This window comes from Stegostoma tigrinum, chromosome 5 (assembly GCF_030684315.1).
Source record: "Stegostoma tigrinum isolate sSteTig4 chromosome 5, sSteTig4.hap1, whole genome shotgun sequence".
Taxonomy (NCBI): domain Eukaryota; kingdom Metazoa; phylum Chordata; class Chondrichthyes; order Orectolobiformes; family Stegostomatidae; genus Stegostoma; species Stegostoma tigrinum.
In genome coordinates, this window is record NC_081358.1 from 122,800,855 (window position 1) to 122,828,597 (window position 27,743).

General features: G+C 40.7%; 1 protein-coding gene across 4 annotated transcripts in view; it reads right to left on the reverse strand.

Annotated features, from left to right (window-relative positions):
* The window catches only part of LOC125451875 (protein LYRIC-like), a 75,560-nt gene that overhangs the window by 30,978 nt on the left and 16,839 nt on the right, over positions 1–27,743 (reverse strand). For 2 of the 4 annotated variants that reach the window (XM_048529568.2, XM_048529567.2), the window contains exons 2-5: positions 26,105–26,218; positions 20,214–20,304; positions 9,156–9,344; positions 6,980–7,234 (exon numbers count right to left, since the gene is read on the reverse strand). In XM_048529568.2, coding sequence (XP_048385525.2) covers positions 6,980–7,234; positions 9,156–9,344; positions 20,214–20,304; positions 26,105–26,218 — 649 coding nt within the window. The remainder of the gene's footprint in view (positions 1–6,979; positions 7,235–9,155; positions 9,345–20,213; positions 20,305–26,104; positions 26,219–27,743) is intronic. The other 2 variants (XM_059646261.1, XM_048529569.2) reach the window with 1 other exon arrangement.

Consider the following 27,743-nt stretch of genomic DNA (forward strand, 5'->3'; position numbering starts at 1 on the left):
GGCAAGAAGTCACTTGTGGTAATCAGGCCTCTTAATTGTAACCATATGATGGGATGGTGGATAAAGGAAGAAATAATGGGAAGCTGCCAAAATTATACAGCAATAATTATGGGGGCTTTTAATCAATTCATACACTGGAAACATTAGATGTGCAAAGGTAACCGAGATGAACAATCTGTGGAATGTTTCAGGCTTCTGAGAACAACGTGTCTTGAGCAAGAGAACAAGCCACATCATATGTCGTGGAAAGGAATAGGATTAATTCATGACTTTGTAGTGAAGAAATCCCTAGTTTAACCAAATTACATTTTATATTTAGTTTAAAGGAGGCTACTGGCTCAAGAAGAGCATTTTAAAACATTAGTCACGGCAATTATGAGAGCACAAAAGCAAATAAAATAAACTGATAAATTACGTTAAGGTCTACAAAATGGTTCTGGTCGTAATGTCACTGGCCAATGTCGCGGGAACACGGGTTTGAATCCTGCTACGGCAGATGTTGACTTTTGAATTCAATTTTAAAAAATATATAATAAAGATGGTGACCATTTAACCACTGTTGACATGTAACAACCCATATGGTCACTAATGCCCTTTAGGGAAAGAAACTGCCATCCTTCCTTCACCTGGTCTACATGTGATTTCAGACACAGCAATGCGGTTGACTCAACTGCCCTCTGGGCAATTAGAGATGGGCAGTAAATGCTGGCCTGGTCAGAGATGCTCATATTCTGTGGCAAATAATTAAGAACACAAGTTCCACAGAGAGGATCCACAATCCTTAGTTGACTGAAAGAGTTAAAGGCAATACTGAAGTAAAAGAAAAAGGATACATTTACTAAAATAAAAACAAGTGTCCGTCAACAGGTAGTGAGATCTTAGACCATAAGACCATAAGATATAGGAGTGGAAGTACGGCTATTCGGCCCATCAAGTCCATTCCGCCATTTAAATCATGGCTGATGGGCATTTCAACTCCACTTCCCTGCACTCTCCCCGTAGCCCTTGATTCCTTCAGAGATCAAGAATTTGCCGATCTCTGCCTTGAAGGCATTCAACGTCCCGGCCTCCACTGCACTCCGTGGCAATGAATTCCACAAGCTCACAACTCTCTGGCTGAAGAAATGTCGTCTCATTTCAGTTTTAAATGTACCCCCTCTAATTTTAAGGCTGTGCCCACGGGTCCTAGCATCCCCACCTAATGGAAACAACTTCCTAGCGTCCACCCCTTCTAAACCATACGTTATATTCTAAGTTTCTATTAGATCTCCCCTCAACCTTCTAAACTCTGATGAGTACAATCCCAGGATCCTTAGCCGTTCATCATACGTTAAACCTACCATTGTAGGGATCATCCATGTGAATCTCCGCTGGACACGCTCCAGGGCTAGTATGTCCTTCCTGAGGTGTGGGACCCAAAATTGGACACAGTATTCTAAATGGGGCCTAACTAGAGCGTTATAAAGCTTCAGAAGCACATTGCTGCTTTTATATTCCAACCCTCGAGATAAACGACACATTACATTCGCTTTCTTAATCACGGACTCAACCTGCAAGTTAACATTTAGAGAATCCTGGACCAACACTCCCAGATCCCTTTGTACTTCTCGTTTGCGAATTTTCTCACCATTTAGAAAGTAGTCCATGCCTGTATTCTTTTTACCAAAGTGCAAAACCTCAGATTTACTCACATTGAATTTCATCAGCCATTTCCTGGACCACTCTCCTAAACTGTCCAAATCTTTCTGCAGCTTCCCCACCTCTTCAGTACTACCTGCCTGTCCACCTATCTTTGTATCATTGGCAAACTTGGCCAGAATGCTCCCAGTCCCTTCATCCAGATCATTAACATGTAAGGTGAACAGCTGTGGCCCCAACACTGAACCCAGCGGGACATCACTCGTCACCAGCTGCCATTCCAAAAAAGAGCCTTTTATCCCAACTCTCTGCCTCCTGTCACACAACCAATCCTCACTCCAAACCAGTAGCTCACCTCAAACACCATGGGCCCTCAGCTTGCTCAGCAGCCTCCCGTGAGGCACCGTATCAAAGGCCTTTTGGAAGTCTAGATAGATAACATCTACTGGGTTTCCCTGGTCTAACATACTTGTTACTTCTTCAAAGAATTTTAACAGGTTTGTCAGGCACGACCTCCCCTTGCAAAATCCATGCTGACTTGTTCTAATCTGACCCTGCACTTCCAGGAATTTAGAAATCTCATCCTTGACAATGGATTCTAGAATTTTACCAACTATCGAGGTTAGGCTAATCGGCCTATAATTTTCCATCTTTAGCCTCAATCCTTTCTTAAACAAGGGGGTTACAACAGCTATTTTCCAATCGTCTGGGACTTTCCCTGACTCCAGTGACTTTTGAAAGATCACAACCAAAGCCTCTGCTATTTCTTCAGCCACATCCCCCAGAACTCTAGCACGTAGCCCATCGGGGCCAGGAGATTTGTCAATTTTTAGACCTTTCAGCTTTTCTAGCACTTTCTCTTTTGTAATACCTACCATGCTCAACTCTGCCCCCGGCTCTCCCTAATTGTTGATTTACTACTCATGTCTTCCACTGTGAAGACTGAGGCAAAGAACTTCTTCGGCTAGTTCCTTATCTCCCATCACTAGCCTTCCAGCATCAATTTGGAGTGGTCCAATATCTACTTTTGCCTCTCGTTTGTTTCTTATGTATTGAAAGAAGCTTTTACTGTCATTTCTAATATTACTAGCTAGCCTCCCTTCATATTTGATCCTCTCCTTCCTTATTTCTCTCTTTGTTATCCTCTGTTTGTTTTTGTAGCCTTCCCAATCTTCTGATTTCCCAGTGCTCTTGGCCACTTTATAGGCTGTCTCTTTTTCTTTGATATATTTCTGACTTCCTGTGTCAGCCATGGCTGTCTAATCCCACCCCAGATAATCTTTCTTTCCTTTGGGTTGAACCTCTGTACTGTGTCCTCAATTACACCCAGAAACTCCTGCCATTGTTGGTCTACTGTCTTCCCCGTTAGGCTCTGCTTCCAGTCGATTTTCGTCAATTCCTCTCTCATGCCCCTGTCATTATTTAACTGTAATACCATTACATCCGATTTTGCCTTCTCTCTTTCAAACTGCAACTTTCCTCTACAAATGTATTTAAAAGTTAACAACGTGGGCATTGATCCCATAGAAGGGAAGTCTGGGGAACAGATAATTGAAAACATGACAATGGCAGATTAATTGGACAGGTAATCTGTATGATTCTTTGGAGAATTTAAGTGCCATCCCAGAAATAAATGTCAGTTAGGAAATGGAAATGAGGGAAGGACTCAAGAAAAATTATAATTTTCTGGGAAGGGTACTGAGCAAAGTATTGCAGGTTGACAAATCTCAGGATACTGATGGACTAGATCTCATGATCTTAAAATAAGTTGCTGGGGAAACAGTTCAGGCAGTTCTTCTTGGAAAAGAGAAGACAAAGAGGCGATGATGAAAGTTTTCAAAATGACGAGAGATTGAGAGAGAAGATCAAGAAAAAAAATTTCCTGTGGTAAAGGGTCAATAACCAGAGCCACTGATTTATAATAACTAGCAAAATAACTAGAGGAGATGAGGACAATTTTCTTTTCCTCAAGCATCATCCAAAAGCGTTGTGTAAGTTCATTCCACAGATGTTTTGAAGGGGAATGGACAGATTTGTTGGACTAAGTTTGAATGCCCTTTCAAAGAAACAGAGTGGGCCAAATGGGGTGTGCTGGACAGTCTTTGATGTTATGTTTAAATTACTAACATTAAAAAAAAAGAGACCAGGAGGCGGCCATTCAGGCCTTCAAACTCTCTCTACCAGTCAATGGAATTATGGCTGATCCTCTATTTATCTCAACATTATTTTCTTTCACTGTCCCTGTATCTCTCAATGTTTTCCATCTATGAAAAATTATTTGACCTTCGTCGAGAACATACTCACTGACTGAGCATCCCAGAGACCTCTGGGCCAACAATTCCAAACACGTACCACTCTCCAAGTGAAGGAATTCCTCTTCATTCGAAACTGCCTGCCCCTTACTATCCTTGGTCTCAACACCCGCAGCTAGGGGAAACATCCTTCCTGCTTTTATCCTACGCAGCCTTATAAGGACCTTGAATATTTGAATAAGATCACCTCTTAGTCTTCCAAGCTCCATAAAATTCTTACCAAAGCTCTGCATCTTTGCGGTAACATATCTTTATTCCTTTACTCAAAGCCTCTTTTGATGAAAGCTAACAAAAGCATTTGCCTCCCTAGTTGCTTGCTGTACCAGCTTTCTATGATTCATGAACAAGAACAGTCAAAAAAGTCTCTGAAGTTCAACACTTACCAACCTCTCACCATTTAAGAAATACTCTGTATTTCTGTTTTTCAACCAATGTGGACAACCTCAGATGCTTTTACAAATTCTGTTCAAGTGACTTTGTATCCTTCACACAACTTACATTCCTAGCCAGCTTATGTTATCTGAAAACTTTGGAAAATTACATGCAATTCCCACATCTGTATCAATAGAGATTGTGGATAGCTCGGACCCAAACGTTCATTGTGGCAATACCCCATGAGTCAGTCTTCTAGCCTGAAAATGAACCACGTTCAATTGAGGCATTCAAGAGGACCATGGATGATAATCTGTATTAAAAATACCATGCAAAAGTATGAGAAAAATGTGAAAATTGGCAGTAGGTAACAATGTTCCTTTAACGAACCTGTGCAGATGGTGATCTGTGTTTTAAAATTTCTGTGACTCTTACTCTATTTTCTACCTGTTAACCAGCTCCTAATCCATTGCAATATTTTTCCCTAATTCCATGTGTTCTAACTTCTTTTCAACTATCTTGTGTGTGGCTTCATCGAATGCCTTCTGGCAATCTAAATATATATTCTGGGTTTCTTTTGTTCGCCACGAATAGAACACTTTCCTACTGTTTTTCTGTGCACTAAAAGAATGTATTTGCCTGTCATCATCATACATTTTAAAATGGTTTCCTAACCCTAAACAGCTAATGTGACCTTCATAAATTCATAGATTTTCATTTAGAACTGAGACCCTAATTTCTGATTAACCACATCACTTCCAAACTTAATGTAAAATGCGATTATATTATGGCCACTCTTTCCTAAAAACTCTTTTACAACAAACGTATTAATTAGATGTTTTTTACTGCAAACAATCTGCTCTCTACTTAGATCCTCACTGTACTGAACTGGGAAACCATCTTGCAATCATGGCAAGAATGTGCACTACACAATGTTAGGGCTTAGTGGTTGATACCTAGATTGAACATTATTTCTGTATTACCGTTGTTACAAGGGCCTCCAATTTTCTGATTTATACTGTAACTTACATCATCATTGTTACCCCCATCAACTGCCTCTTAGTTTTTTCGTGCTACTCAAACTGATTGAACATTGTGAATTTTAGAATTTCTCTCACAACAGTACTAATATTCTCATTTATTAACTGAAGGGGCCTACCACTTTTTGCAAGCTTTCTGTCCTTCAAGAATGTCTATCCCTCTTGGACATTCAGGTCCCTGCTTTGATTCCTTTGTAGTCACTTCTCTATCACGACTGTCAGATCACACCTCTCAGATCACACATACAAATTTCTATTTGAGCTGACAATTTACTTATTTTATTGTTGACAATGACAGACAGAGTTGTTAATTCACTTTTCTACAAATATATTTGTGTCAACTCTGGTCCGATCTGCACGTGCTTTTTCAAGTTTGTAATCATTGTCATTCCCGCCATACTATCACCATAACCTTTTTTTGATATCTTGATCTACTGACTTAGCATTTTCTTTAATTTATGTCATTTGTCCTACAATGGTCCCTTCTTCTATTTACTTTAAAGCCCTCTCTACTTCCTTAGTTACATTACTGGCTCCAATGCCAACTCCAGCACAGTTCAGGTGAAATCTGTACCAAAAGGTACAGCCCCCCCACTTACCCTCATGCTCATGCCAGTGCTCCACAACTTGGAACCCACTTCTCCCACCCTAATCCTTAAGCCAAATTATGGCAACAGCCTTATAGTTAATGCTATACAGAAGCATAAGATGCTTAAAAAATGACAAGCATAACTTTTAATACTTTGCTGCACCTTGCATTTATTTGCAATGACTGGGTTTAATACTTACACCTAGAAATCTAGTCTGCACTGGATCATGTGCAATCTAATGAATGTAAATAAAATGGAATGCTGATGCTAATAAAATTAGTTATTAGATATGGACATCCAAAACTGTGATGTTTAAAGTCAATCCTAAATTATGTTCAAAAGGTTTAAATTGAAATAGAAATAAACTTCATGAATTTTTAATTTTTTTGCACCCTATACTGAGCTCAGTTGCTTAACCTCAACACTTCAACCATTATTCAACTTATACACACACACACACACGTTATAAGTAAAAGATGCGCAAAAATACAAGAAAATTTGCTTTCAATCTGGCCAGACTTTAAAGTGTTGTGAATTTGGATTAATCTTTAACCCTATATTCCTTTAAAACAAAGGAAACATAAATTTAATATTAACCCATGTATTAACATTAACCCAAACCTGCTAGCATAGGCTGGCTCTGTTGTAACTACTGTGCTGGGGCTATTCTTTAGCACAGTTCTACACAGCAAGTAGTGATCACCATTGCACAGAAGCACAGGCAATCTTTATTCTACGCTGACCAGTAAATAATGTTCATCAGTAAAAATGGAAGCTCACATTTCCCCTTTTCATTATTGTTGGGGTGTCTCAAGTGCTATCCTGGTTGAGATTGAATGAGTTAGCAACTAAGTCCAGAAATCCCTTTGTACTATGAATCAGCGTCAACATTTACCAACAAAGCCAAAGCTCAAGAAAAAGACAGGCAAATAAAAATCTTCAACTATATTAAGAATTAATTACTTCAATCTCCCTCATGTTGAATTTAAGCATATTTCAATTAACAGACACACAATTCAACACTCACCAATGCTGGGGTAAAGTGCATGCTCACTCCAAGTTTTATCAACTAAGGGTACTGCCCATTCTTTTGCCCCTGCATTGGTATCACTGCTTTCCTGGCCCCAAGCAGGCTGATCCGGGCTTCTTTTTGCATTTGCCAATACTGGGATTTGTTGCCATTTATCATCCTTAGTCGCATTAATCTGAGTGGGCAGTTTCACTGGGATATCACACCAGCTTCCTCCATTCACTGTTAGCTGTTCACCCCACCCGGGAGCAACTTTAAAGAAAAAGAAAAAAAAAATACATCAACAAGCCTTATTCATTGTCAGAAGATTGACCCGGCCTGAAAACAGTGGCTGCTTTCACTAAAAGCTGTTTTGTCAAAGAAACATTTAAAATTCATTTTGCAATCGAAATCTACATAAAGTTGATTGATGCTAAGAATAACTTCTCAACTAGTTGTACATGCTGATGAATCTAACTAAATTAATCTGCATCTGTAAAGGTTTTGAATCATATGCTGACAGCAATTTTAAGCCAATTAGGAGCAATCTAATTGACTTAACTCTTGTTTTCGTTAATTACTGACCATTGGTTACCAATATTCAGAGAAGGCAGTGGTAACTATTGTTAAAACTTGAAATAAATTAACTCTTCGCTTTAAAAAAGTAGTACCAATTGTGAATCAGTAATACTTTTAACTTAGAAACTTTTTAACTGTAACTGAGAAAACTTTAGAGTCTAATCCCACTCCTGAGAATGAAACACACAGTCATGCTGACATGCCCAAATGCAGTATGGAAGAAACCCTACGCTGACGGAGGTGCAATCTTTCAGATGAGACATTAAAAACAGTTGGCCTATCTGCCATCTCTGGTGGACGTAGAGATTTCTACTGTATTTCAAAAAAAAAAGGGCAAGGGTGACATCCCCAGTGTCACAGCTGATAATCATTTCTTAATCAACGCCACATAAATAAAAACCAAAAGAACTGCAGATTCTGTAAATCAAGAACAAAAACAAAGTTGCTGGAAAAGCTCAGCAGGTCTTGTAGCATCTGTGAAGGAAAAAAAGTTAACGTTTCGGGTCTGGTGACCCTGCTTCATGTCCCGAAACGTTAACACTGTTTTTTTCCTTCACAGATGCTGCCAGACTTGCTGGACTTTTCCAGCAACTTGGTTTTTGTACCACATAAATAAAACCAGGCTCGCCATTTTTCCTCATTGCTATGGGCAGCTTCCTCTGTACAGATTGACTGCTGCATTTCCTAGCTATAACAGTGACTAGACATTCCATACTAATACACTAGCCATTATGTGCTTTGATATGCCGTGAAAACCACTGCAGAAAATCATAACTTTGCTCCTTTAAAAGTAAGATGAAGATTCGAGACACATCGTTTTCTGGGAGGGGGTAATTATAAAAATGTTATTGCAACAACAGGGCCCTGCACTTAATACATAACCAACATATCAATTCATTGCACACCATCCTGAGGTTTTGAAACAAACATAGGGGTGAGCATGCAGTAAAAATTCTCACCGACAAAGGAGTAGTGCTGGCTTAATAGTTCACTAACATCTTTTAAGGAAGGAAATCTGCTGTGCTTACCTAGTCCAGCCTACATCTGAACCCAAATCCATACCATGGTTAACTCATCTCTGAGATGGCTGAACAAGTCACTCAGTTCAATGATGACCTTCCAGATGTTTAACGCACCAATATCCATATATTTAATCAGGTTGGTGATGACAATTCGAAGTTTAACTGTTTTACTGTTAAGCTAGAATTCAGGACAAGTATCAATTTTAGTTCTCTTGCTCTCCCTATCCAGGTGCCAACTACCTACTGCATTTTTGTTAAATTTTAGAAACCCATCACCATCAAATAACACACCTAATTACGAACACTATAGACCCATTTACGTTTTCAATCAACTTGCTCAGGTATGTTGTGACATGACCCTGGCAGGTGGGACTTGAATCTGGACATTCCAACCCAGAGGTAGAGATAACCACAAGGAGCCAAAGACCCAGATCTCAAGTACAAACTCGTATGAGCATCAAATGCTCTCAATTAAAATTGAAGCTGTTCTGGTTTCCTCTTAAAGGGACCTACGTTTTTCTTGAAAAAAATTGGAACCAGACGCCTATGTCCTAATAAAGAAGAAACTAGAAGACCCCCCTCTTCTAACCAACCTGCAGTTTCTACCCCTTTGGTCTTTCGAGGGCCCAGGCCAGCTGAGGCTACCGTGTGCTGCTGTGCAGGAACAGCTTCAGATCCAACTGCAGGGAGACTAGAATCAACGGAGGGAGATTCATTTATTCCTTTGTCACGTCTGCGCTGTTGTCGTTTTTCCCGGCTACTGATTTTGGTCTCCCATGCCCCTGTGAAAGAACCAAAATGAAATCCAGTCAATATTTGAATTAATATTTGAAGGGAAGAGCACCTTCTTTTAAAAAAAGATGACAACTTTACATGTCGAATCACAAGAATGGGGATATGCATGCCAAGGGAAAAAGAGGCTAATTAGCTTTCTTATTCAGAGAATCGACACAAACACACTGAGCCAATGGCCTCTGATTGCACTGCATCATGTTATGATTGAGGGGGCCCAATGATATGGCACAGTGCACCAGATCACCATGTCATAGTGCCATGACGAGCTTGTCAAACTTTATTTCACCCAATATTTGTATCATAGTGAGCCTAGATGTGCATAAGTTTCATTTACGTAAATGATTCTACATCTAAATCCATGCCAGCAAAAACCAGAAACATTTATCGTGTGTCCAAATACAATCAATTAACCGTATAGATCCAAACTGTGAACTGACTGCTTCAGTCTAAGCCTTAAGATGGTTTCTCTTTAAATTTCTCTTTACTTTTGCACAGAGAAAACTAATAATTCCCTTGGCAAAAAGAAATACAAAGTTAAAATTCAACATATTTTTAACCTGTTAGTAACTGGTGGAAGTGCTGCTCACCACAAGGTGACCAATCCAGAGTTTTGTTGTTAAGGGTCAAATGCAGTCAAACTGAAACGCGAAGTCTTCACTTTGTTACTATTGGGGTAGATAATGGGATGTGTGGCATATTTATTAATAGTTGGAAGATGAAATATCACATCTGCCACTCGTGCCCAACAAGGATATAACTGAGCTAAGGTAGCAATCTCCAAGCTGGATAGCTGTCAGACGTGGCTCAGTGGGCAGCACTCTGCATCTGTAGGCTGTGGGTTCAAGTCCCACTCCCAGTATCATCCAGACCAACACTCCACACGAATGTCAGAGAAAATAGTACATTGCTGGAGGTGCCAGTTGCTTTTCCGTTTGATGGTAATATGCAGTTGCTTTTCTAAGAATAGTGCACAATTCATTCTGACTGGGACATGGGGGCACAAATTCAAAGTTTGCAGACGACATACATACCTGGAAATGTAGTAGGGGGAAAACCGCAGACTTCAGGAGAGAGGATAGACAGACTGAGGACATCTGAACAAATTAAACTGAAGGCACAGCAGGTTAAGGGAAGATCTAACAAAAAAATGCTTTGAGAAGGAGAAACAGATTCTATTGGGGAGGAATGCAGTAACCACAGGGCAAAGATTGAAGAGAACTGGCAAAAAGAATGAGGGCGCTGATGGATTTTATAAATAAAAATATATCAAATTCAATCGATATTTTTTCATTTCATGGAATGTGGGCCCTCGGGCACAGCCAACATGTGTTGCCCATCCCTCAGTGCCCTTCAACAGAGTGTCTTGTCTGGTCATTTCTGAAGGCAGTTAGGAGTTGCTGAGAGTCTGGAGTCACATGCAGGCCAGTGGGTGATGACGACATATCTCCTTTCCTCAAAAAGGGATTTCTCTAACCATCAGTGACAGCTGTCATGGTCACCATTGTCAAGACTAGCTTTATGTTCAATTTTGTTATCAATTTGAATTTCACTAGTTGCTACAGTGGCATCTCAACCCTCACACCCAGAGCATCAGTCTGGGACTATGGATTACTAGTGAAAGATGCACTTTACTCACCATTGCCTAATGATCTGGAATATACTTGAAAGGGTGCTGAAAGCAGTTTCAATAGTAACTTTAAAAATGGAACTGGAAAAGACTTGAAAAGGAAACAGCAGTATGTATAAAAGTATGCGAATAGGACTGATCGGATAGTCTTTCAAAGAGCTGGCATATGCATCATGGACTAAATGGCCTCCTTTTAAGCTGCATCAACTGATGATTCCAGGACCGTTACAGATCATGTCTTTGCACCCATCCAATAGAGTGCACGGTTCTCAACCATCAGTCAGGATCTGCACTCAAGGGATGGGAGTGGGGAAGGAGGAGGAGAGTAATTGTGAAGTATGGTGGAGGGGAGAACTTTGGAATCACAGAGGGGATAACCCTTTTGGAATGACAAACGGTATGAGTAGATTGTGTAGTAGGGGAGAGAGATAACAGAACACAGGCAATCCAAATAAAACTCAAAAAAAAAATCATTTGAATAGGTTGGCTCGCCTCTGACCAAATTTACACTGCTAAGTGCTATTGTTGAGTGCTTAACACCAGACGTTACACTGGGTTATGAGCTACCACACTGTAGCACAAAGGATTTGCTTTTATAGGAACATACGATAGTTGTGTGAATGTGACATCCCAAAATACTCTCTCTTGGGAATGCAAATTACTCAGATCACTGGTTTGAGTATGTACATATAACACAAAAAATGTTTTACAGAGCATTTTATAAATTAATTGCCACTTGAGAAAAAATGATTGTTGGTGCATCAGTCAAATGTCGTTAATTGACCAATCAACACTAACAGCACAATATTGGAACAGTTGCTATTTAACTTCCACGCAACACCACTACTATAAGATTTTTCCGAAAAGAGTAGAGTCCTTATTAAACTCTTCACATAAATTCCTTCCTCACTTACACTTCAATGTGGTTCTCCTGTTCCATGATACTGAGAAGGTAGCAGCATACTGGTAATGTGACAAGATTAGTAATTCAGAGCCCTAGACTAATTCTCTCGGGGCATGGGTCAAATCCTACCATGGCAGATGATGAAATTTAAACTTAATGAAAATGTGGAATTAATGACGACCACTAAGCGACTATTTATTTCGCTAATAGCCCTTTTAAAATTCACTCATGAGATGTGATCAACGTTGGCTAGATCAGACTTTATTTCTTAACCCTTGCTGTCCGCAAGAGATGGTGAACAGATCGAGTTGCTGCAGTCCATCTGGTGCAAGTACATCCACAATATTATTAGAGTTCCAGGATTTTAACCCAGTAAATTGAAGGAATGGCGATGTATTTTAAAGCCAGGATGGTAAGTGACTTTGGAGAGGAATTTGCAAGTTGATGCATCAGCTGCCCTCATCCTTCCAGATGGAAGCGCTCATGGGTTTAGAAGATGCTGTCTCAGAAGCTTTAGTGAATTTCTGGAGTGTATCTTGCAGACGGTACACACTGCTACTACAGACAGAGGAAAAGAGTAAATGTTTGTGGATATGGTACCAATCTTATGGGCTGCTTTGTTCTGGATGGTGTCAAGCAGAAGTGTTGTTGGAGCTGCACTCAGCTAAGCTACTGGGGAATATATCATTACAGATTCCTGACTTGTACCTTGTAGGTGATGGACAGACTTTGAGAAGTCAGTAAGTGGGTTACCTGCTGCAGAATTCTAGCCTGTATTTTGGCCTTGCAGCCACAGTTTTTAAAATAGATACTCCAGTTCAGTTTCTAGTCAATGGTAACCTCCAGGACATTGTTATTAGGTTATGGAGTAATAGTGATGCCATTGAATTACAAGGGGCAACGATGAGATTCTCTTTTGTTGCAGATGGCCATTTCCCGCGTTCTGTGGCACTAATGTTACTCGCATTGAGACCATCACTATTTTTCTTTAATTTTTCTCTTCTTTATTGGAATTGAATTGAAGTTGATAATTGAATTGTGAACAGCAGTTTGTTCTGAAAGAAAAACAAAAGACTAATGCTTGGTGATGGGAATTACTCTGGAAAGGTAATTCAGGTTAATTGCTGCTTTGATGTTATTGCAGACAATTTGGCTTCAAGATGCTGCTACACTCAGGCTGGCAACTGGATGGTGAATTGGACAAATCATGGAGGTTCAGTTCTGGAGACCAAATGCAGACCACATTTAAGGCAAAAAAGAAAATAAAAAGCAAACTGGTGCTGACTGGGATTTTGGGTGGAGACAGTTTTGCTTTAGAAGCTGCTGGGCTAGAAAGGTTTTATTTTTGCTTTTGTTCCCCCTAGTTATTCTCCAGATATCAATTTGCTGAAAGTTCTGAGAAAAAAATTGCACCTGTATGGCATAAGTAAAAGTCTCCAAGCAGTCTATTCTTCTTCTATTGTCTTTTTTAAAATTTGACCCTCAACTGTGTCTGCCTGTCTGTCTCTGTCCGCGTTGTGGTGAGTTTTATATTCAAGGCAGACCGAGCTAAGATCGTGGATATTGATTAAACTGCCTTGCACTTTATCTATGTTCTGCTAAAGTTACATTCTTAACAAAGTGTTCATTTTTGTTGAAGTTATAAACTCTGGTGTTTTTGTAAATTTGTTCAGGAACAATGGAGCAATTTTGAGCGTCATTCAATGTTTTAATCCTCATTGTACTGGAGTGAAAGTGAAGCTAATTTGGTTTGGTTTGATATTTTTAATGTTGCAACATTTACCACTTTTCAGCACAAGTCTGGACATTATCCAGGTCTTGCTGCATTTGGGCATGCAGTACTTCAGTAACTGAGGAGTCACAAAAGGTGCGAACACTGAGCAATCATCAATGAACCTTCCCATTTCTCACCTTATGATGTAAGGAAAGTCATTGATGAAGCAACTGAATATGACTAGGCTTTCAACACCACTCTGAGGAAGTCCTATGGAGATGTTCCAAGCTGAGAAGACTGATCTTCAGTAATCACAACCATCTTGCTCTGTCAGGTACGACTCTAACCAGTGGAGAGTTTTTTTCCCTGATTGCCATTGTTTCCAGTTTTGAGAGAACTCCTTGATGTTTCACTCAGTCAAAAGCAGCCTGGATATCAGGGACAGTCACACTCATTTCATCTCCGAAATTCAGCTCTTTTGACCACATCTGAATTAAGGCTATAATGAGGTCAGGAGCTAGTGGCATAACACAAACTGGGTGTCACTGAGCACGTTATTGCTGACAAGTGCTGCTTGACAGAACTGTCGATTACACCTTCCATCAATTTACTGATGAACAAGGGTTGGCTGCGGAGTTCAAAATTGGCAGGGTTGGATTTGACCTGCAATATGCATACAGGATGTACCTGAACAATTTTACACATTGTTGGGTAGATGCCAGTGTTGCAGCTGTATTAAAAAAGCTTGGTAAAGGGTGTGGCAAGTTCTAGAGCACACATTTTCAGTATTATTGTCAGAATGTTGTCAGTAGCCACAGCCTTTGCTGTATCCAGTGACTCCAACCATTTCTTGATGTTACGTGCAATGAATTGAATCGGCTAAAGACTTGCATCTGTAATGCTGATGGCCACTTGGCATTTCTTGCTGAAGATGGTTGCAAGAACTTCAGCATTCTCTTTCACAGTGATTTGCTCAACGCCCTGATTATTGAGCTTGGGGATATTGTGGAAGGGACAAAACTTGTCAAACAAATACAGGAAAAAGGAGAAGTAGGCCCTTCAGCTCCTTGAACATTGACCATTGTGCAATACGATCAAGGCTGATCTGTTTGCATTTTCAATTCCATATTCCCATCTACACTTGATAACCCTCGATTTCCTGCCCAACAAAAATCTACCAGCTTCTGTCTTAAAATTATTCGATGACATCACCTCCACCACCTCCTGAATATCGCATTGGTAAATAGATACTGCATTCATTTTACGATCAATGTCATTGCTGCCCCATTTTCCAGTCTCTTTGAGCTTCCACTGTATCCAGGTTTCATCATTTACAAAATATTCTGTTCAATCCATTTTAGTTTGAAAGCAATGGTCTCACATTCACTAACTTGGCGATTTTTTTGCTAATCCTATTTATTAGTCTATCACCATTTCCTTGTGATTTTATACCTTTAGCGCAACTGCTTACAATGCCATATATGTTTGTGCCACTGGAAAACTTGGATTCATTCAAATGACATAATGGGTCAATATTTTTGGAATACAACATTCAATTGAAACTTGAAGGTTTAGCTGTAATTAGGGTGAACCTAGATGCAAAATAGCATTCACTACAAGAAACATGGATGACATTAATTAATAACATAATTAGAGCCATAATAAAAGGAAAATTTTGTAACTGATGGTAGTGAAGTGTTCTGTGAAAGAATTGTTAAATGGATGGTGAGTCCCATGAGGAAGGGAGTGTGTTGCACTTGGGGCCTTCTCCTCAGTTGAATTACTGTCATGGGGGTAACCTTTCAGAGTACATCTGGCTAACCAAACCAGATCATGAAGGCAACAAATTAACAGCGGCCCTGAGGGATCCTATGTTGACAAGAGTACATCTTACACAACAATTTTTTTTGGGTTGCACTGAATCATAGAAAATAGGTACAGGAGTAGACCATTTGTCCCTTTGAATATGCTCCACGTTCAATATGATCACAGCCAATCTTCCAACTCAGTCCCCACTTCCTCCATTTTTTCCAATCCCCTTGACCCCTTTAGTCCAAGGAACTAAATCTTACCGACTCTTGCAAACATTCAACATTTGGCCTCAACTTCTTGCTGCGGCAGAGAATTCCACAGACTCACCACTCACTAAATGAAGGCATTCTTCTTCAGTGCAGTCCTAAATGGTCTATTTTGAACCATTAGACTGTGAGCCTGGTTCTGGACTCTCTGGTCATTATAAAGATTCTTTCTGCATTTTTCTTCTTTTATTAACGGGGTGAGGGCATTTATTGCCCAGAGGGCAGTTCAGAGTCAACCACACTGCTGTGGGTCTGAAGTCACATGTCAGCAAAACCAGGTAAAGACAGCAGTTTCCCTTCCCTAAAGGGCATGAATGAACCAGATGGGTTTTTACAACTATTGGCAACGGATTCTTCGTCAAAGTTAGATTCTTAATTCCAGATTTTCTTTTCAATTCAAATCCCTTCATTTGTCACTACAGGATTCAAACTCAGGTCCCCAGAATGTTATCTGGGTCTCCGAATTAACAGTCCGGCGATAATACCAATTGGCCATTGTCTTCCCTGTCTAACCCTGTTAGAATTTTATAGGTTGCTACGAGCACCTCCACTCTGCACCTGCCCCAGACTTCTACATTCCAATGAATAGAGTCCCAACTAATCCAACTCCCCTTCATAAATTAGTACTGCTATATCAGGAATTAGTCTGGTAAACATCTGTTGCACTCCACCCACAGTCAGAATATCCAACCTCAGGTAAGAAAAACAGCACACAACAGGTAAGGTGTAGTCTCATTAAGATCCTGTACAATTAGATCACAAGAAATATGAAAAGGAATAGGCCATTTGGTCCTCGAGTCTGCTCTACCATTCAATAGGATCACGGTTGATCCAACATTCCTCATGTCCACTTTACTGCATTTTCCCACTGTAGTTCTTGACTTCCCCCTACTGATCAAGCATCTATCTCAGAAGAAGACACATCTGCTTCTGTACTCAAAGATAATGGGAACTGCAGATGCTGGAGAATTCCAAGATAATAAAATGTGAGGCTGGATGAACACAGCAGGCCAAGCAGCATCTCAGGAGCACAAAAGCTGACGTTTCGGGCCTAGACCCTTCATCAGAGAGGGGGATGGGGAGAGGGAACTGGAATAAATAGGGAGAGAGGGGGAGGCGGACCGAAGATGGAGAGTAAAGAAGATAGGTGGAGAGAGTATCGGTGGGGAGGTAGGGAGGGGATAGGTCAGTCCAGGGAAGACGGACAGGTCAAGGAGGTGGGATGAGGTTAGTAGGTAGATGGGGGTGCGGCTTGGGGTGGGAGGAAGGGATGGGTGAGAGGAAGAACTGGTTAGGGAGGCAGAGACAGGTTGGACTGGTTTTGGGATGCAGTGGGTGGGGGGGGGGGGGAAGAGTTGGGCTGGTTGTGTGGTGCAGTGGGGGGAGGGGACGAACTGGGCTGGTTTAGGGATGCAGTAGGGGAAGGGGAGATTTTGAAACTGGTGAAGTCCACATTGATACCATTAGGCTGCAGGGTTCCCAGGCGGAATATGAGTTGCTGTTCCTGCAACCTTCGGGTGGCATCATTGTGGCAGTGCAGGAGGCCCATGATGGACATGTCATCCAGAGAATGGGAGGGGGAGTGGAAATGGTTTGCGACTGGGAGGTGCAGTTGTTTGTTGCGAACTGAGCGGAGGTGTTCTGCAAAGCGGTCTCCAAGCCTCCGCTTGGTTTCCCCAATGTAGAGGAAGCCGCACCGGGTACAGTGGATGCAGTATACCACATTGGCAGATGTGCAGATGAACCTCTGCTTAATGTGGAATGTCATCTTGGGGCCTGGGATAGGGGTGAGGGAGGAGGTGTGGGGGCAAGTGTAGCATTTCCTGCGGTTGCAGGGGAAGGTGCCGGGTGTGGTGGGGTTGGAGGGCAGTGTGGAGCGAACAAGGGAGTCACGGAGAGAGTGGTCTCTCTTGTCACGTGCGGTCACAAAAGACACACTAGTTGCAATTTTTTTCATGAACTGCATGCTCACATCAATAGCAGATGAGCTACTGGATTGGATTCAGCTCCTGTACAATATTAAGATAATCAGATATTGAAGGAGGGCAACAGAAAATAAATTGGTGGAAATCAAGAAATTGCTAATGCAGTAAGCACAGCTCTCCCTTTTCTGGTCACCTGACGCGAAACATGAACTCTGTCTTCTCCTTCACAGATGCTGCCAGACCTGCTGAGCTTTTCCAACAATTTTGTTTTTGTTCCTGATTTACAGCATTGGAGTTCTTTGGGTTTTTATTTCTCCCTTTCTTTTTCCTGTTCCAAAAAATACAGCAACGTTCTTGCCCTCTTAGTTAAACTAGTAGTAGAAGCTAGATGAATAAATATTTTATAAAGGAAATATCAGCTTGTGAAACAACTTTCCGTAGGGCCTGTTGCCAGGACTCAGTTTCAAAACTGTTAAAGGCAAACAGCCCCTTATTGAACAAGGCATCCTTTTTGTACAATCCTAAACAAGGTGTGAAGACAGATTCTGAAATAGTCAACACAAGTACTTGGCAGTTGAATAAATACTTTCATTTAGCTTTCCCCTCCATTACAAATTGAGTGATGCTAGTCTTAAATAATGAAGGAAACTGTTGGAACATATGCCAAAAAGATCCAATACTCAGGGACTCAGTAACAGCCTGATAAACCCTTTGGGATTGTATTTGGTAAGCAGCATGCAAATGCAATTCAATTTGATTCCGTTGGCTTGAATATGAACACTGCAACTGTTATTCCCTGTGACATTATTTTTCCACCATCCAGTTGCTATTTGCTTTGCTAGCAGATTCCAGGATCTTGATTTATTTATCCGTTGCGGTCCTTCAGCTAAATTTTTAGTTTGCCCTTAAATTTTGCACCGTTGTCCATGTCAGTGAAGCCTGGCATTGCATATTAGACCAACAGTTTTTCAGAGATTCTTTCCATCCACGAGCAAGGAAGCAAAGTTTATTTTTTGAAAAAATCTTCAGCAAAATTATTCTTTAGTAGATTACTGCAAGCAAAGTTAACGTGTAATTCAGATTATCCGCTAACTCGAACTGAATTTTAATAATAACATATTTCAATTTCTACTGCTTTTCATCAGCTAGGGCAGCAGATGCATGGGAATGCCACCAGCTTTCTTCCTGGTCACACATGATCCTAACAGAGAAACACACCACCATTCTTTTACTTGTTTCTGGGTGAAAGTTTCTTTCCCCTGGCTCATGGCACAAGTGTCGTTGGTTTATTTCTAGCCCGTACGTGCTCGAGAAGATAGTGGCGAACCGTCTTCTTGAACTGCTGTAGGGCCACCCACAATGTCATCAGGGAGGGAATTCCAGAATTGTGACACTGAACAGAGGTATATTTTGAAATCAGGCTGAAATGGAACTGTTCTGAAGAACAGTCACTGGTCCAGAATATTAACTCTGCTTTCTCTCCACAGACGCTGCCAGGCCTACTGAGTTTTTTCAGCGATTTCTGTTTTTGCTTTTGGTTTCCAGCATTCGTAGTTCTTTGATTTTTTTTGCAATGTCAAGGGACAGTGGTTAGATTCTTCTTATTGAAGGTGGCCACTGTCTAGCATTTTAGGCGACAAGAATATTACTTGACACTTTTCAGTCCAAGTCTGGATACTGTCCAGGTTTTGCTGCATTTGGACATGGACTGCTTTACCATCTGTGGAGATGTGAATGGTGCTGAACACTGTACAATCAGTGAAATCCCCACTTCTGACCACAGGGTGGAGGGGAGGTCACTAATAAAGCACTGAAGATGGTTCAGCCTACACTGAAAAACTTCCACAGCGATGTCTTGAGTCAAGATGACTAACCTCCAACAACCATACCATCTTACTCTGTGCCAAGCACAACTCCAGCCAGATATCCCCCTGATTTCCATTAATTCGAGTTTTGCTATTCCAAATATGATGCCATATTTGGTCAATGTGGCTGATGTCAAGGGCTGTCACTTTCAGCTCATCTGGACCCTGGGAGGACGTACCTACAGGGAAGTCTGCTATAACACGTGTTTCATTAACGCTAACTGGTTGTAATGCAATTGATGAACAGTGTCCACCATTCAGATAAGATGAACTTTCTGCTGTACAGATATAGCAATTTTCAACAGCAATTTCCCCATAACGTAATCCTCTACAGTGATTTTCTACAACGCGAGGTCACACAAGAACTATCGCGTTATAAGGGAACTACCTGCAGACGCATGGACTGCAATAATGGAAGGCTACGGCTCATTACCACTTTCTTAATGACTGTCAATGTTGGTTTTGCCGGTGAAGTCCGCATCCCAAGAATCAGTACAAACTAGTTTATGAATGAAAAGAGACGTGTTGCTAAAGCTTTCTGTCTTGTACTGATCAAGTCAAACACAAGGCGGCAAAATTTCAAAATCGCAATAATTTATACCACAGAAGAAAAGGGTGTTGACTGGTCAGCTAGTCAACTCTGATTGGCTAAAGGTGATACCATGAGCGAAGCAATGGGGAATGACGAAACTCCTGGATATTTGAAAGCAGGTGCAATGTCCACTGTTGTTAGTATCACCCACCTTCATCAGTTTCTTTGCCTTCAGCCCAGTTCTGTGGCTCCTCCTGCAGTTGTTTCATGTCTGCCTTTGGCTTCTTCTTGTTTTTCTTTGTCTATCAAAAAAAGATGAAGGGTCAGCTTTCTCTCAGCAAAATGGCCAAATCATCTTAGAGCTGGCAAATATGAGGCCTAAATATATATTTACAAAAGTGCTATGTGACTTTTTTTAAGCAATGCTGCATACTAGTTTGAGTGTACTGTAGCACAAGAAAAACTAACATAAAATAGATTTAATGACATTGAAACTATTAGCATTGTCTTCTATTTCTTCTGTCCACATATACATGCCTACAACAACATTATGGCTAACACAATGTTTAACCAGGAAAAAGAAGTTTACATTGCATGATATTACTTCAATAGCTTTAGTATTTTTGGCTCAGCAATCCATCTGAAACAAAGAAACATAAAACAGCACTTCAAAAGCTTGGCTGCATCATGTACATGAAGTGACTTTTCAAAATGGAACATTGGAGACTATCAAATGCCTGAGGAGATAGACGGTGATCCATTCACATGCATCTGTACACAATATTCAACCGTAGTTTGGATACCATTGCCTCGGTTAGATGAATAACGCAGAGGACAAGGGTTCAAATCCCAACGTGACTATCTCAAAAATTGATTGGTGTCTGAAAAATCTCAAAAAAGCTGATATCACTTTTAATCAACACGTTCACAGTTAAGTTCCAAGTTCCTAGAATGAAACACTGGGAGGACAGAAACCATTGCCTTGGGCCCTTGCCTTACAATCTGCAATCTTATCATTTTTGTCGCTGACCAAAACTTTGTCATGAAATAAATAATCTTCCACTTCATTTATACCTGATTTTGCCCTGGAGTCAGCTTCAGGACCAGTATAAATGAGCTAGTACAATGTAGATAGGAACAGAGAAGGCCATTAAGTCCATCAATTTGATCTTATTGAATCTCCTGCCATTTAATTGGATCGCAATCATCTCCATCAATGTCACTTTTTCCACAGTGTCTTCATTTTCTTTGTTGATATTAGTCTCCAGAAACCCATTTGTGTTTATTGCTCAATGATTGAGCTTCTACATCTCTCTTGGGTACACAGTACCAAAAGTTCAGAGGTGGAAAAGACAATTCTGGTGTGGACGCTTTTGACGAACATTTAGATCAATAAAAAAATGTGCAATTAACAGATGGTCTAATGGTGACCATGTAACCTGTCAATTGTCATAAAAACCCATCTGGTTCACTCATGTCTTTTAGGAAAGGTAATCTGCCTTCCTTGACTGGTCAGGCCTACATATGAATCCACATCCACAGCAATTTGGCTGACTTAACCAACACTCTGAGAAGAGTCAGAGAATGGCAATAAATGATAGCTTAGCCAGCAATGCTCACATCATACCAACAAATAAAAAAAAAGGTATCTCTTAAAGAAAGAAGCTGGTCTTTCTTACACATACCAGTCTATCCACTGCTCTGATCCTACAATCCTGTGTCAAAGTATGCCAAGAACAGGAATAAGGGCATGATGGTATTGCCAGCAATCCAGAGGGCTGAATCAATGATCTAGGGTTTCAAACTCAAATACTGCAATGTCAGCTGGGCAATTTCAACTGTGAATGAAGCAAATCAGAATTCCAAGACCTAGTACCAGTAATAGGGATATGTAGTTTCCCGATTTCCATAAAATCATAAAACAAAACAAAGAACTGGAATGATAGAATCTGAGACAAAAAGCCAAATCTGCAGGAGAAACTCAGCAGCTCTGGCAAAAAAAAGTGTCTCTAATGGGTCCAGTGACCCTTCTTCAGAACTTCTTGATTCACGAATGCCCTTTCGGGAAAAAACTCTGGTTTGGCCTGGATAGAATTCTAGACACACAGCAACACAAACAGAATAAGAGAGATCTGGATTTTTGTCATGTCTATCATGATCACGAGACATCTCAAACCCCTTTTACAGCTGATCAAATACTTTTTCCAAGTATAGTCACTGCTGGAAGGCAGCTGTCAATTTGCGCAAGCATGCTCCATGAACAACGTACAATGCCGTAACAATCAGACATTCTGTTATTCTGAGAAATGGCACATTTTCACGAGATATCAAAAAAAATGTTCCTTTTACATCAGTATTCTTGAAAGATGCCTTGACAAATGTTAAGACAAAAATGCTTCAAAATGTAATTTCTCAGCTACATTTGTTCCACAACCAATTAAAGACAAATATTGGTGAGTACAACACAGACAATTTCCCCCCTTTCTTGAATGTGCGCTGTTGGATCTTGTGTTCACCTGACAGCGAAGACAGGCCTTCAGGGTGACATCTCACCCCAAAGACAGCACCTCCAAAAATGTAGTACATTTTGGACACGACAGCCTCAATGTTTGTGCTCAAAATGCTGAAGTGGGACGTGTAACCTTCTAAACCAGAGATAAAAATGTTACCACCTGGTTGATTCTTAACTGTCCTCTGAAATGGCTTAAAGAAGTTACAAAGCTAACAAAAAGTTAGCTCATCAGTTTCTCAAAGATAATTAATGCTGTCTGCGTCAGTGATGTTGACATCTGGAAGTGAATAAAAATTTAAAGCATCATTGGAACACCTTCACATAGTTGGCAGTGCCTTGATGGAAGGACTTAAGATGGGCAATAAATGGCCACACAACTGATCCAGCAACTTATTTCAGACAGAACATTCCAGAATAAGTGGCCATTCATTTGATTTGCTGTTTGCAGGGCTGTTTGGTAGATAGAAAATTTATCCAGTGTTCACCAACTTAACAGGATTTACACTTCAAAACTAAAAGTTGCAGGCAGTGAACTACTTTGAGTGCGCAGAGGCTATATAATTGGAACTAATCTCTTTCATCCTAGCCTCATTGCAAAGCCATTTTCCTGGTTTCTTCAGTCACTGATTAATTCAATTTGTTGAACATCTTCAATCACAGAGAGGTAGCAGTTGGCTTCACAGCCTCATTTCTGAGCATAAATCAACTGTATATATTGATTCCATCCTCTGCGCAAATTAGGCTATAATTTTCTAACTTTTTGAAACAACGTTGATCTGCCCTAATTAAGAATTAATTGCAAAAGTGACAGATGCTTGACCTGCCTTTTTATCCTCACTGGTTTTGGACTTTTATTTCCATCGAGTCCACGACAAACATTCACATTCTGTATAAACCTCCCCTCCACCACCAAACCTGCCTGCAGCCCTTTAACTCCATTCTCTTTTTTGTGAGCTTGAAGCCTCCCCTTAGAAAGACTCGCACGACCAGTGGCTTTCCCTGAAAGACATCAATGCATCTGCTTCAGCCAGAGTTTTGGTCTGTTTGCACTAAAACTAATCTTAAATATTCATCTTTTACATTTCCACTTTCAGTTCATCTGCTTCTTTGCTCTTATCTGTCTTCACTGTTCTGAGAGTTATCACAGTTGAGTGGTGGTACATCATTAAGGGGTGGACACAGGTAACATTGCAAGGAGCATGAGTGCAATTTAGAGCTACGCTGTTCTGAAGCTGAAACTACAGTCTCCCCTCAGACTGTTGAATGGAAAGGAAACACATTTACGCAATTTCAAAAGGAGAACAGACACATAACTGAAGTGTAAATGAACTAGTGGTGAAGTACTACAAAGTAAACCAGAGGTTCAAGCTAATGCTCTGGTTTTATAGGTTCAGATCTCACTAAAACAACTGCTGAATTTAAATTCAATTATTACAAGTCAAATTGAAGGCTAGCCTTACTAATGGTTACCATTAAACCAATACTGATGGCCATTAGAATCTATTTAGTTCACGAATGCCCTCTGCCAAAAGAAATCCACTGTCCTTACCTGGTCCAGCCTATTTATGACTCCAGACCACAGGGCTCTTCTGGCACAGCGTTTGCACCCCTATTTCTGGCCCAGGAAGTACAGGTTCAGGTCCCTCCAGCCCTGGACGTGCGTCATGGCTGAATAATATAACTACGATTCTACACCCACAGGAATGTGGTTACTTTAAAGCACTCTGAAAAGGCCTAACAAGCAATTCAGTTCAAAGACATTTACGTGTGCGCAACAGAATGGGCCCCGCCAGCAATGCCCATGTCCCATGAAAGAATCAAGTTTACAAATTTTTTATATGGATTTTTTTTTAAAAAAAAGAATTGTAGCCCTATTTTTTCTACAAAGAGGCTTATAAATCTGTTTGAAGCACAAGGAAGTTCTGCACTTAGATTCTTGCCTATTGACATTTAAAAGTTTCCTAATGAGGTTGGACGATATGAGGAAAGTTGCAGGAGGAAGCAAATAAAATTTAGCTGTTATCTAGAGTGCCTGAGGCCAGCCTGCTCCTTCTGAGGGAGGTGAAGCAATGGATTTAACACATCTACAAAGTCTAACATTTGAAGAAGCTGCCTGAGGGAGAAAAGCACAAGTCAGGAAAAAAAATGTGAAAGGTTGGACTTGCTTAACCCGTGACAGTTTGTGTGGCCAATTTGCTCTGGCAAGATTTTTAATTATTGCAACTTCACCGGAGTAACTGTGCAACATTGTGTAAAACCGAAAGTTGCCCATTGCCTTAAACAAAATGGGCCAGATTAAGGGTCGAGGCCTGAAACATCAGCTTTCCTGCTCCTCTAAAGCTGCTTGGCCTGCTGTGTTCATCTAGCTCTACACCCTGTTATCTCAGATTCTCCAGCATCTGCAGTTCCTACTATCTCAGGTACGACCTGGATGGAATCCCCACTATCTGAACATCTACCTCAAAAATGAGCTTCCCATATTTAAAAGCAACAAGCATAATGTCTGCTGCAAGTTTTCAGGGCTTCAACTAAATGTTAGTCCTAGCTATAAATTGATAAAAGCTTCACACTAACATTGGACTATTATATTTATAGTTCATATTTTCTCTGGTATTTAAATGGACATCACCAACAGATTTTAAATTACAGTAGATGGTTTTAAAGTGCATTTAGAGTTTGAAAGCATTTACAGCAGGGAACAACTCTATGTCAGCTCTCAAAAGATCATTCCATTTTACAGTCATCCAGATTCAAAACAGTAGTTTGCTGTCTGACTCAATGAGATTGCCAGCATTTTTTGTGTTTTCAGGTCAGATTCCTGCATCGGCAGTAATTTGCCACTACATTCCATTTCTCTGTTCTACCTATTGAGCTTTGAAAGTTTATTTCACCCAAGAGCCCATCCGATTTACTTTTGAAAAATCAATGCCTCCCCATCCTGAACTGGCAGATGTTGCAGCTCATTACCATTTGCCACATTAAAAAGTCCTTCTTGACCCTTCTGTCATAACTTTTGCCCAAGTTGCACTTTCACCAAAAACATAACTGTGTTCTCCTCCCGCTCCTATTTCTTATGTTCTTAAACCATCAACCACATTTCACTATCACATTTGAACTATGCTGTAAAGCATAAACAAACTATTTTAAAATGAAGGTCAACTGAAATCAATTTGAATGTAAAACTGTAACTTCAACCCTGTTGTGCTTTGAACACATCTTTGAGTAACGAGCAAAGCCTGTATTTTATCCTCAATACTTGCTGCCCAAGATTGCGGTGGGCCATCCTTTTGAACCACTGTGATTTGTTTGTATTACTCGATGTAAGGATTCATCCACCCTCACCCATTTAGTTATTTCCAAATACTTAAAGCAGCTAAAACAAATCCCACCCATCTTGCTCCACTAACTACTTTCTGAATACATCTTTGAAATGCTCTGGAATTATTTTTAATAAAAGGGATGGAATACAAGTTGTTGTAGTTTAAAGCATTAATCACAATTACTGATTTGAAGTAGCTGGTTTAGCACAAAGGCTTGCACGAACATCATACATAAAAATTAAAATTTTTGACATACACACGTAAACAAACCTTTTCCGTTTTCTTCTCAGTGTCCAGATGTTGTCTGACAATTAGCTTTTCAAAGGGATGAAGAATTTCCTCATCTAATGGTTCAGTTCCCGCTCGCCCATTCGGCTGCAATTTCTAAGAAACAAAGACCAACACACAGCATTTAGACTTGGTTTAATTATTCCTGCGTCAAGTACTGCCAAACAAATTCCTCAATATGAAATAATTTCACAAAACCAGGCATCTTCTGAAAACAACTTTTCAATTCATTTTGAAATATGCTTGGCAGCTACAACATACACAGCAGTTTTTCTTATATTTAAGATGTCTTGCTTTGAAGAGTCAAACAATGGGAACAAGTAGAAATCGGTGGCAACTTCTTGATTTCTTCAAAGATCAGTTATAGGCAAGAAGGTAGAAAAATCAAACAGCCAGAAGTTTTATGTTGACTAACATACAACTACTACTACAATACACCCACTTGGCTCAAGCAAATTCGTGATGCTGTGCGCTTTCAAGCAAATGGCATTATCCACCCTCTTAACATATTGCTTTTTCCTTCCTTTATTCATAGAACCACTAAATTAATCTTCACTGCTGATGCAGTCGGTACCTCATCCAATAATGTTACAATTTCACAAACTCACAACTCCGTATGTTACAAGATGTATTTCACGCTCTCTTCACCTCTGGACCCACATTCTGAACACCTCCACTGCAGGGAAATACACTCATCAGCTTGTTGTCTCATCCATTTGGAAATGTAAAACAATGCTTCTGCAAATTATGGAAGTAATATAATAATGTTACAAAAAAGCCCCAGTTCCTCCTCACCATTTGTTGTGCTTATACTGCATACTAGAAAGCATTCTAGCAAAATTATCGTATTCTTTACTAGTTCTTGAGAGTTTTACTGGTATTTCAAGTAAATTTAGGGCGGCACAGTGGCTCAGTGGTTAGCACTGCAGCCTCACAGCACCAGGGACCTGGGTTCAATTCCAGCCTCGGGCGACTGTATCCATTGGAGTGGAGTTTGCACATTCTCCCCGTGTCTGCATGGGTTTCCTCCCACAGTCCAAAGTTGTGCAGGTTAGGTGGACTGGCCGTGCTAAATTGCCTGTAGTGTTCAGGGGTGTGTGGGTTATAGGAGGATGGGTCTGAGTGGGATGCTCCAAGGGGTGGTGTGGACTTGTGATAATGGGAACTGCAGATGCTGGAGAATCCAAGATAACAAAGTGTGAGGCTGGATGAACACAGCAGGCCAAGCAGCATCTCAGGAGCACAAAAGCTGACGTTTTGGGCCTAGACCCCTCATCAGAGAGGGGGATGGGGTGAGGGGTTCTGGAATAAATAGGGAGAGAGGGGGAGGCGGACCGAAGATGGAGAGAAAAGAAGATAGGCGGAGAGGAGAGTATAGGTGGGGAGGTAGGGAGGGGATAGGTCAGTCCAGGGAAGACAAACAGGTCAAGGAGGCGGGATGAGGTGATAGGTAGGAAATGGAGGTACGGCTAGGGGTGGGAGGAAGGGATGGGTGAGAGGAAGAACAGGTTAGGGAGGCAGAGACAGGCTGGACTGGTTTTGGGATGCAGTGGGGGGAGGGGACAAACTGGGCTGGTTTTGGGATGCTGTGGGGGAAGGGGAGATTTTGAAGCTGGTGAAG